Source organism: Thamnophis sirtalis, unplaced genomic scaffold, assembly GCF_051295495.1.
Source record: "Thamnophis sirtalis isolate CommonGarterSnake01/CBP01778 unplaced genomic scaffold, rThaSir2_p1.2 scaffold_1, whole genome shotgun sequence".
Classification (NCBI taxonomy): domain Eukaryota; kingdom Metazoa; phylum Chordata; class Lepidosauria; order Squamata; family Natricidae; genus Thamnophis; species Thamnophis sirtalis.
The window spans coordinates 114,099,096-114,111,192 of record NW_028261381.1 but is presented as its reverse complement, the minus strand read 5'-3'; the positions used below and the strand labels follow the sequence as shown (position 1 = coordinate 114,111,192).

General features: G+C 40.7%; 1 protein-coding gene across 1 annotated transcript; it reads left to right on the top strand.

Moving 5' to 3' along the window:
* The first annotated feature begins 7,714 nt into the window (after positions 1-7,714).
* Positions 7,715-11,542, top strand: CHAC1 (ChaC glutathione specific gamma-glutamylcyclotransferase 1). Its single transcript, XM_014058039.2, has 3 exons — positions 7,715-8,115; positions 8,549-8,584; positions 9,888-11,542. Exons 1-3 carry the CDS (start codon positions 7,855-7,857, stop codon positions 10,290-10,292), a joined length of 702 nt encoding a protein of 233 aa, XP_013913514.1. The 5' UTR covers positions 7,715-7,854; the 3' UTR covers positions 10,293-11,542.
* The last annotated feature ends 555 nt before the right edge of the window (positions 11,543-12,097 follow it).

The following is a 12,097-nucleotide window of genomic DNA, read 5'->3' as shown; positions in this document are numbered from 1 at the left end:
TACGTCTTATACTCCGAAAAATATGGTATTTGGTTACAGTCTCAGCTGGCTGCCTTAATAGCATCCACTTGCATGTACCAGCCTAAGACTAGCCATCCTCATGCTCCTTGATCTCTCTCTTGGTAGCTTTTGATACCATTGATCATGGTAACCTTCTGGAGCAGCTGTGGGCACTGGAGTGGCAGCACTGTCTGGTAATGATTTTTCTCCCTTCTTCCCAACTGGTTCCAGTTGATGTTGACAAGGGGGAAGAGATAAAATCTGTGGCCCCTTATTTACAAGGTACCTCACTCATGCCCTACTCACTTCAGGATGAACTTTTGTACTGCAAATATCATTTGTTGGTCCAGAATGGGGTGGCACATCTAATGTTGGACACTAAGCTCATGTGACACCACTGCTATGCATACTGTGCTGGTTACCATTTGGCTTCCAGGTGCAATTCAAGGTGCTGGTTATTACCTATCACCAGCTATCATGGCTTCTGGGAATTCTGGAAGTTGATAACCGTGTCCTGATCAGCAAAAGTCCATTAAGGGTTACCAAAGATAGCAACATATCTACTTCAACTTTGATCAAACAAACCTACTTTATATTGCTTTATTTTATTTTCAAAAATCTTGATCTTTACTCTTTTCAAATAATATCCTTGATTTCCTTTCAATTTTTCTTTGCCCTTCACACAAAATTCTTCAAAGCTTTAACAAGCCTCATTTGTAAATCTAATATAGGAAAAAAATGAGATCACTGTCTAGGTGTTTTGTTTGTATATTCCTTTTGGCTAGTTTCTTTTGTATGGCCTGTTAGCATCCTTTTCCATATCATTCTTGTAGTTTATCATTTTTAAATCCATTTTCACATCAGTTTGTCTTGTCCAATAAAACAATTTCCTTTTCCATATCATTTTTTAAACACAGTCTATCTTTAGAAGCATACACTGTTAAAATTAACTTTTGTATCCATTGTTCCAAAATATCTATGCCCAATGTTAAAATATTTTGCTCCATTCCATTATTAGTAAAATTAAATTTAAGTATTTTTCTCCTTTAACTATAATATTTAGCTCCTTCCCTCTGAATGTCTGATCTTCAATGCCCCACTCCATCATTTAAGAATTCAAAACAAAAGCACTTTTCCACAGGAAGGATTCATATGATTACCGTATTTTTCAGAGTATAAGACGCACCTTTTTCCTCAAAAAAGAGGCTGAAAATCTGGGTGCGTCTTATACACCGAATACAGCATTTTTTGCCTCCCAAAGCCCCACCCCATTCACCATGCCCTTATGGAGGCTTTCAGAGAGCTCCTGGGGGCTGGGGAGGGCAGAAATGAGCAAAAAACAGCCCATTTTCTGACCTCCCAGCCCCCAGCAGCACTCTATAAGCCTCCATAAGGCTATGCATGCAATTGTTTTGACAAAAAATGGGCTGTTTTGGGGAGGTTTGCAAAGTGCAAAAACTTTTTTCTCCTTTTGGAAAGCTGTTTAACTGATTGATGAGAATTACATTGATCAAGTGCTGTGCCAGCAGAAACACCTATCTACTGTATTTCTCTCTATCTCTATTTATCTCTCTATCCTTCTACCTACCTACCTACACACACTCTCTCTCTCCCTACCTACTATATTTCTCTCTCTCTATCCCTTTATCCATACCTACCTACCTACTCTCTCTCCCTACCTATCTACTGTATTTCTCTCTTTCTCTCTCTCTATCCCTCTCCTTGCCTACCTACCTACCAGTGGTGGGTTTCAAAAATTTTTGGAACCTCTTCTGTAGATGTGGCCTGCTTTCTGGGTCCACTGGTAGAACCTCTTCTAACTGGTTCGGTAGATTTGATGAACTGGTTCTACCGAATAAGTGCGAACTGGTAGGAACCCACCTCTGCTACCTACCTACACACTCTCTCTCCCTACCTATCTACTGTATTTCTCTCTCTCTCCCTTTATCTACCTACCAACCTACCTACTCTCTCTCTCCCTACCTATCTACTATATTTCTCTCTCTCTTTCTATTTCTCTCTCTCTATCCCTCTACCTACCTACCTACCTACCTACCTACCTATCAACTCTCTCTCTCTCTACCCCCCTTTATCTACCTATCTACCTAATCACTCTCTCTCTCCCTACCTACCTACTGTATTTCTCTCTTTCTCTCCCTCTCTCCCTCTCTATCGACCTACCTACTTTTTTTAATTTGCCTCTTCAAAACCTTGGTGCGTCTTATATACTGGTGCGTCTTATACTCCGAAAAATATGGTAATTCCAGAATCTTATCTTAGTTGGGAATTTATATACAAAACAACTCTTTATTTCTTTTTCATTCCTGATGAAATAAATTATTCACCGAAGTTTTTATAAATCAAATATGTTATCTCTTTTTCTAATAGGTGTTTCTTGTACGCAAATTATATCTTGTTTTAATTTTAATAACATTTTTTTCCTTTTCAGGAGCAGCATTAGAGTCTTTAATATCAAGACATGTTTTCAAGCTACAGGCAAAAATGTCAAGATGTTGACCATGACAGTGTGATGGAAGCATTGCCTGTTTTTCATTTGCACTGCATGTGCAATACACATAAAAAACAGAGGGAACATAGTGCCACCATCTTGACTTTTTTCACCATACTATGTATACCCTGTTTGGTAGTATTTATAAGATAGTGGTGAAATTGAGGCAATTAATAGAAAAAAGTGAATTAAATCAGATGTAAAAAAAGGGGGGGGGACTGGAGGCTAAAACATATGAAGAAGAATTGCAGAAACTGGGTATGCCTAGTTTAATGAAAAGAAGGACTAAGGGAGACATGATAGCAGTGTTACAATATCTCATGGGCTGCCACAAAGAAGAGGGAGTCAAACTATTCTCCAAAGCATCCGAGGACAGGACAATAAGCAATGGGTGGAAACTAATCAAGGAGAGAAGCAACCTAGAACTAAGGATAAATTCCCTGACAGTTAGAACAATTAATCAGTGGAACAATTTGCTTCCAAAAGTTATGAATGCCCCAACACTGGAAGTTTTTAAGAAAATGTTGGATAACCATTTGTCTGAAGTGGTGTAGGATTTCCTACCTAGGCAGGGGGTTGGACTAGAAGACTTCCAAGGTCCCTTCAACTCTGTTGTTTTGTTCTGTTCTGTAATAGGAAAGGTGGGATTGAAAAACTGCCAAAAATGATTTTTCTATCATTCCAAGGGCTCCCTGAATCAGGGAAACAGAAAGGTAGAGAGATTAATATTTTGAAACCTACCAGACTGTGTAAAAAAAGGCTTCTGCTTCTGGAACAAGAATTTCTGGTCCTCTTTTACGTCATAACAAGCTCTCCCTCCACATCTGCTCTGAAATTTCACTTAACTCTCCAGGATGTATTTTGAGGATGGACAGAGAGATTGTCTTGGAAGGGAAATGAAATGTTATTCCACACACAATAAGCTGGTTGAATAATTAGTTTTTCTCGAGAAATGTGGAAACCTGAGACCAGGGAATTTCTAGCACTCTGTTTGCCCCACGCAGTGCTTCAGTTTTGGGGAAAGAATCAACAAAAGTTGAAGTGGTATAAAACCAATATGTTTTATACCACAACTGTTGTAGGTTGACTGGTAAAATACATCAACGTTGACATGTCTGAGCATTTTGGACATTCCCACTATAGTCAGACCTGCAGAAGCTCTTTTCTCACAAGATCTTTTCCACTGCCATTTGGCATTCTGTCTCTGAGCCCACCTAGAATCAAGAAATACAGCTCCATCTCACAACTATTTTGGCTGCCTGCTAGCTTAAAGAAAGTTGGTGGAGGAAAAATAATAAGTTCCCGGAATTGGCCATGGTCTTCAATTTGGGCAGAAGAGCTTGAGAAGAACCTGAAGGTGCTACTGGTGCTCAGCATACCAAATATTTGGAACACACCAGAACTGCCTATCTTGCATGATATAAACAGATGAGATACAAGAAGCCAATGTGCTTAATTCCACATCACAATCACAGCTGGGAAAAGGGAACACATAAAACCATATCTCTCCTTTAATTATCTGCCCAGGATAAAGATTTAATGTGCCTCAAAGGTTCTCTCTTTATTTAATTGGTTCAGGAACTTTACATATTCAATTCTAGTCCTCATAGGTAATTAGTTCTCTGAGGTAATTGAACAGAAAGAGAGAGAGAGAGAGAGAGTGTGTGTGTGTGATTTCTCCCCAAACCACACTAGAAGCGTTGGGGTATATACCAGTGATTTGAAAATAAGTCTTCAATTTTCAAATTAAACACTCAGTCCAATTCGTAATGGAAATATAACTTCTGAAATCATCTTTTTTAATTGTCATTAAATAACAGTTAAATGGCTCATAAATTAAGCTCATAACTTAATTTTTTTTGAATGACGCATTTAAAAATGATTCACAGCTCATTTGATTTAATGGACTCTAAATTATGGGAAACATATGTGACATCCTTGTTACATCTGCTTTGGTGACCAAAACTGACTCCTCGGGATACAACATTTAAGGATAACACTTTTAGTAATTAGATTAGGAAAGTTTAATAAAGGGGTTAGTAAACTGTTACACTTGAGATTTTAGATTGCAACTCCTATCAAGTTTAGATAGCATGACGAGTGACAAGAGATTATGGTAGTTGTAGTCCAAATACATGTGGAAAGAAAGCTAATCTACAGTATTGCCTCTCTCTCAGGTAATATGTTTTGGGTATGGAAATTCAGACAATGGCAACCTGAGCCATAAAGGTCCTCATAGTGATAACCAGCACCTCAAATTGGACCCAGAAGCCTATTGGCAGGTCAGCAGAGGTTATTTTACATTCCACAGGTAGACAGTTGCTTTTTGCATCAGATGCAGTTTTCAGATGACCTCCAAGGGCAATTTCATGTAACTAAATTCCTGTAGTTTAGCCAGGGGCCAATGACAAAGGCATGAATCACTGATGTCAACACCTCCTGGTCCAGGAAAGGCCAAAGCTATCAAAGACTCTCTTGGCCCTATACTGCACCAAGAATGATGGGAGTCCAGAAGAAGCCTCAATTGTATATGGGCCCCATAGAGGAAAATACAGATAATCCTTGATTTACAATCACTCATTTACCAACCGTTCAAAGTTATAACTGCACTGAAAAAGTTACACGATCGTTTTTCACTTACGGGTGCTGCAGCATCCCTATGGTTACATGATCAAAATTTGGGCACTTGGCAACTGGCATGTATTTATAATGATTGTAACATTCTGGGATTATGTAGATAACCTTTTGTGACCTTCTTTATAAATAAAGTCAATGAGGAAGCCAGATTCGCTTAACAACTGTGTTACTAACTTAACAACTGCAGTGATATCGCTTAACAATGGTGGCAAGAAGGGTTGAAAAATGGGGAAAAACTCAATTAACAACTGTCTTGCTTACCAACAGAAATTTTGGACTCAATTGTGCTCTTAAGTCAAAGATTACCTGTGCAACTGTCAAGAATTATGCATGAAACATTCTGGTCTTGCCACGATTTAATCTCACTCTGTTCCAGAAGTATAATTTGGATGAATTTGGGTGCATGGGGTCCAGCAGCTCCTTCTGTAATTTAAATTCTTCTGTAATTTAAATTCTTCTGTAATTTAAACTCCTACACTGAATGGGTGTCAATGGGCCTATCAATTCTTTGATAGTGCAGCCGTCTGTAAGCGTGGTTTATTGTAAACATTTTGTTCAATCTATCAAGCAAGTTTTACTAATCACTACTCTTCCCCCCACAGATGAGAAAAGCGTCTCTCAGTAGCAACATGAAAGAAATTCCACTACTAGTAGGAGCAGAGCTTGACATTTGAATTTGATGTTAATGTACAGTTCTTACCAATGCAACTTTTTGTTAACGTATTCAAGTCAGTTTTCGACTCCTTGCAACTGACCTGATTAGTTCATGCAGTTTTCTTGGCAAGGTTTTTCACCTCCTTCATAGAGCTAAGAGTGATTGGTATGAGGTAGCCCAGCTGCTATGTGCCTAAGGAGGGACTAGGACTTGGTTTCTAGCCTGATGGCTTAACCACTAACACCAAACTGGCACCTTACTAATTGCACCTTGTAAAGATGAAATGGAAAAGTAAGAAAGGTGGTACCATGCAGAAGGCAGATGATGATGCTTTAAGGATAGGCTGGATCTAGCTAAAGGACCCTTCCTCCTATCATCAGTTGTTTAACCTCACCCTTCCCAAGAAGCCCTAGGCACATCGCTATGCTATCTGGAGACAGAATTTTTTTTGGGGGGTCATATTTAAATGGATACCCATTTGATGGACAAGATACTCTGGTTGGTGTACAACAAAGGCAAAATTTAAATAAAAAAATATGGGAAAGAGAAATGACAGATGATGATGCATATGCTTCATGTCTTTCTCTCTAGCTCAGTCTCCCTGACCGCATTAGTGAGTGGGCTGAACGTCGAATCTACTTCTTCAGGATCCTTTAACAATTTCACTGATCTTGAATGTGGCAAGGATTGGTCAAATGGGCCTGATCCTTTGCCTAAGTCTGAGAAAAGCATGTGGACAAGAGGGTAGAGTGGCCATTGTCCCAAAAGTGTTTTTCCAGAGGCAACTGGACTTTCTGATTTTTCTTTGAAGGCATTTTGCTTCTCATCCAAGAACTTCTTCAGCTCCAAAGGTGAAGAAGCTTCTTGGGTGAGAAGCAAAACATCTTCCAAAAAAACCCAGAAAGTCCAGTTCCTGTTGAAAAAGCACCTTTGAGACAACCATGACCTGGATGATCGAGAATCTCAATAGATCTCAATACCAGAGGTGGTATTCAGCAAGTTCTGATCAGTTCTGGAGAACCGGTAGCGGAAATTTTGAGTGTTTCGGAGAACCAGTAAATACCACCTCTGGCTGACCCCCGACCCATTTATTCTCTGCTTCCCGAGTCCCATCTGATCAGGAGGAAATGGGGATTTTGCAGTAACCTTCCCCTGGAGTGGGAAGGGAATGGAGATTTTACAGTATCCTTCCCCTGCCATGCCCACCAAGCAATGCCACGCCACAGAACCGGTAGTAAAAAAAAAATTGAATCCCACCACTGGCATTGCTGCCTGCACAAACATATTATTTCTACCTTTGCGATGAGACCCATTTTCACCTCTGTAGTTTAAAATTATTATTTTGATAGGAGACTGTTCCCTTCTCCAGTACTGCTTTCATGATCAGGAAGGACTCCACTTCAATGTATGCATTACACCCAGAGATGCACCTATATCTTAATACGTGAAATGTAATGCTTATTTGCATTCACACCTTTAGCACACTGGAACCAACCATACCCTCGAAATGCCCGACGGAACCAATATAAATATATTTGCAGACCTTACGATCAACCCGCAAAGTCCGTTTCCTCCAACTGCACCCCCTTCCCTCTTCGTTCCACCAAGCTGCGCCCGAGGCGAGAGTAGCCTGACGCAATCCTCTGCCTCTGTTTCCCTCGAAAGCTCCTCGGCGAGTTGCATCATCTGGTTTTTGAGACAGCGTAGAAGAGAAAAACCAATGAGCGGGCGCCTTTTGCTCATCTGTGACAGAGGGCTTTGACCAATCCGATCTTCGTAAGCCTTTCCCCAGGCGGGACTATTTGCTTCCTAAAGCGCTGATTGGATAAGAGACGGCGGGAACAGGGATACCGTGACAACTGGGCGGGGCCTTACCGGCAAGCTGGTATTTAAACGCTGAAGACCTCGGCAGCAGCGCAGTTCTCCCTCTTGTTTTGTGTTGGAGTCTCGGTCGCCGTCTCTTGCGCCAAATCCCAGGCTAGCCGAGCTTAATTTTTCGGTTCAGTCCATTCCCGGAGATCCGAGCCACCAGCGCACCTCCTCCTGCGGAGTCATGAAGGGGGATCCACATCCTCGGCATCTCTCCAGCGGAACGGAGCATCCCTCCAGGCTTCAGAAGGACGAGGAGGAGGAAGAGGAGGAGCCCTCTGGTACAGAGGAAGGGTCGCCCAAGTCCCCACTCTGGGTCTTCGGTTACGGTTCGCTGGTTTGGAGACCCGATTTCGAATTCACTTCCCGCAAAGTGGGCTGTATCCGGGGCTACAGCCGCCGCTTCTGGCAAGGAGACACTTTCCACCGGGGTAACGAAAAAATGGTAAGGGCTGTTTTTTCCCAGGTGGGACTCAGTGAGTGGGAAAGGACAATGGCTGGTCCCGAGTTGTTGTTTTTTAAGGGGTGAGGAGGTGCTTTTCCTGAGATGAGAGGTCCCTTCTATGTAGAGTGGGAGGGATGGTGGGTGGGGCTGGAAAATAAGAGATAAACCAAGAATTTGTTGTATTTCGGAGTGTTAAGAGTTAGAAATTGTAGGTTCAACAGATAGGGAGTCTATTGATTACCCTTTGCTTGACATGGTTGTGCAGAATTTAAAGAGCCTCCCACATTTAGTTTTTAATGCTGAGTGAGTAGGGAACTTCTGGACTGCCCCAATGATGCTTCCATGAGATGGCAGAACTTGTGCTTCTGATGTTGGTCTGCAAAAGAGTACAGTGCTGCATATTAAAACTGCCTCTTTCTGTCCCTTCCCTTAGCCTGGAAGAGTGGTTACCCTTCAGGAAGATTATAATGTAAGTATTTTGTGCCTGCATTCTTAACCAGTTGGCATGCTTATCAATAGCCTAAGCCTAATCCAGTGGTAGTCAACCTGGTCCCTACCACCCACTAGTGGGCATTCCAGCTTTCATGGTGGGCAGTAGGGGTTGCTGTAACTCTGCTTTATAAATTTTATAAAGTAAAGTTACTTCCCTACTTTATAAATCATCATTACTGTGGAACCAGTGGGCGGTTAGAAAATATTACTACTAACAGAGATATAAAAATGGGCAGTAGGTATAAAAAGGTTGACTACCCCTGGCCTAATCAGAGGGAGGGAGGGAGGGGAGAAGTCTTAAAACAAAGTAATTACAGGTAGTCCTCAACTTACGACCACAAGCGAGCCAAAAAATTATGTTGCTAAGTGAGAAATTTGTTAAGTGAGGTTTGCCCCATTTTATGACTTTTCGCCCCACATTTGTTAAGCGAATCACTGCAGTCATTGAATTAATAATATGGTTTTTAACTGAATCTGGTTTCCCCATTGACTTTGCTTGCCAGAAGATTGCAAAAGGTGATCACATGACCCTGGGATACTGCAATCGTCATAAATGTGAGTCAGTTGTCAAGCATCCAAATGTAAATCACGTGATCATGGGGATGCTGCAACAGTTATAAGTGTGAAAAATGGTCATAAATCACTTTTTTCAGTGCCATAACTTTAAAAGGTCACTATGCGAACTGTTGTAAGTCAAGGACTACCTATATTTTGAACTACCCACCTTGTTTAGCTGTAGGAGAAAGATGGAGAGTGAATTGTATCATTGCAACTAGAGGTTCTGTAATTCTGTTACTTGACCTGCAGCAATTATAATTATCCAATTATCATTTGGATGAGTGGTTATTTGGTCAGTAGAGTACTGCTTATCTGGGAAACCAGCCAATGTTTGTGAGTACAATTTAAATGATATCTGAATGAAACTGAGATCTTGACAATTTTGGAGATGATAATGTAACACTGCTGAAAAGAATTCGGCACATGGCCAAGATACTGTGGGTTATGCTGGCCCTTTTGCAAAAGTTAATGGTATTAATTGCTGTGGGGCAACTCATTTGGAAGGAATGAGTAGCTATTTCAAACCTGTGTTTATTTTTTAATCACAAACCTGACTTTTTGCCTAACTGACCTGATAATGTTTAGAAATGTGATGAAATATGGCAGATAACATTTTTTAAAGTTTGTCATTTGCTTGTTTGCATATGTTGTGGAGATAAGTAATTGTCTATTTAATGAAGCAGACATCTGTAAGTAACTTGTAATTTGATTTCTGATTGCAGGGGTGCACGTGGGGTGTTGGCTATGAACTTCACGGGCTTCAAATTGCTGCTGTCCTTAAATATCTGAACATGCGGGAAGCCGTGCTTGGAGGCTACGACACCAAGCTGGTGAAGTTTTATCCCCAGGAAGGAGAGGCAGATGAACCTGTTCTAGCTCTTGTTTATATTGCGACCCCCCAGAATCCCTCCTATCTGGGGCCAGCATCTGAAGAGGATATTGCAGCTCAAATCATCGTCTCCAGCGGGCGGGCCGGCCACAACATTGAGTATCTTCTGCGCCTGGCAGACTTCATGCGCTACTGTTGCCCTCAAGTAGAAGATGAACATTTGTTCTCGATTGAGGAAGCTCTGATCTCTATCCTGCCCTGTATATATCCTGCTGAGGAGCCCTTGGTACAACAATGAATCTGACAGTATTCACCAAAGTGAAATTGGATGAACACTTTTTAACCAAGGACGATATACATGAACTAATGCAACTGAAGTCAGGTTTTAAAACCTGTACATGTAGACCTTGGGAGAGAAAAGTAGTGGAGGCACGGTAGTAGAACTACAATTTAAGTAGCATTGGACTCTAGCCCCATTTCTAGCCTTGAGTAGAGATTGGAGAGAGACCCATTGCTATTCTACCAGCTGCTGGCGATACAAAGTTGGTTGAAAAATACTTCCTAGTCTCATTTGTATACTCGACAGATTACGTCCTACTAAATTTAATAGGGCTTTTACTTTAGAGTTCATGCAAGTGGGGCTTTTGCTGTTTGCACTTTTAGCCAAATTAACAGTGTTCTTTGAATTGTCGAAGGGAAAGGGGGATTAAGATAAACTATGTCTTTGCATGTTTCCATCCAAAGCCATGACGATAATGCTATGAGCTTTGCTCTACCTCACAAGCTGATGCTGCACATGTGAAGTTGTGATGGTTTTCAAAAGTTCCTCCAACCCTGGTCATGGTATCCTCATGTTTGCTCACATGCTGGGCTTTTTAGTGGCAAATGAACTTTGATTTTAAACTTTGGTGGGGCCAAACCTCCTTAGGCAGTTAGTGTACTATTTTTTTTATAACTTGAAAATGTATTTATTGTAATGAAGATGTATATTTCATGGAGAGAAGTGTCCTGCAGAGCGGGGCAGATTGCTAGCTTGGAAGGTGGCAGGGGAAATTGGGTCTTCTGGTTTTAGATTTTTTTCCTCTCTCTTAGACAGACAGATGGGAGCTTCAGACCAGGGCAGCTGCTACAAGGTTACTCATTTGAGACAGCTTTCGGTTAATAGAACTGTTGCACTACCTACACACAATAGAGACGCTTTTACCTTACAATAATCTTTTGTGTCAGTTTATGTAACTTGGCATACTATGCTCAAGTTCTGCCTGCATTTCAAATAATAAAGTGGGCACTTAATGTCTGGTTCTCCCAAAATCACAAGAAATTCAACGTTTCTGAGAATAATGTGTGGAAATAAAGAAAGATCTGTGCTGAATATTGTAGTCTGAAAGACACAATTCAATAAAGCCGATAAGAATAATTACTTTCTGATGCAGCCTTTGGGAGACTTCATCCTGGAATTTGTTTACAGATCTTAGAACAAAATGGACAACTACTGTTAAAAGGAATTGTATTATCTTTTATCTATAAATAAATGAGTCTGAAATTACATTGTTTGAACAGAATTTTTTTCTTTGTTTTTTTTCATTTAAACTATTAGAATTGTTTGTCATGGTTTTTTTTGTAACTGTATAGAAAAATGGAATTAGTTTAACTGCAGTTGTTGCAGTTACCTTTGTAGTGAATAACTGTCAATGTTTATGAAACTGTTTCCAAAGCTTTGCATCAGCAGTACCCAAGCCATAGCTTTACAATCCGTTAGGTACAACTTCTGCAACTTCCTATAGTTTTTGTGAACAGGATGTAACTGAATCACACAAAATGATTCTAGTTTTGAAAATCAGCATGGTCAAGTTTGCTTCTAGCTGCCTCATCCCTAATGTGTCTATTAGGGCTGTGCAATGCTCTGGAGATTATTTGAAGGGTGCAAGCTTAAGTAGTACCTTCTTGCAACTTGGTAAAGCAGCTGCATCTTGTTGTGTAGCTCTTGTTGAAATAGTCTGCACTGCAGTAGCATAAATACATCTTTTTTATGCCGACTTCGGGCTCTCCAGATGTTTTAGAGTAGAGTACATCTGAACTTTCTAAATTGAAACCCGGAAGACT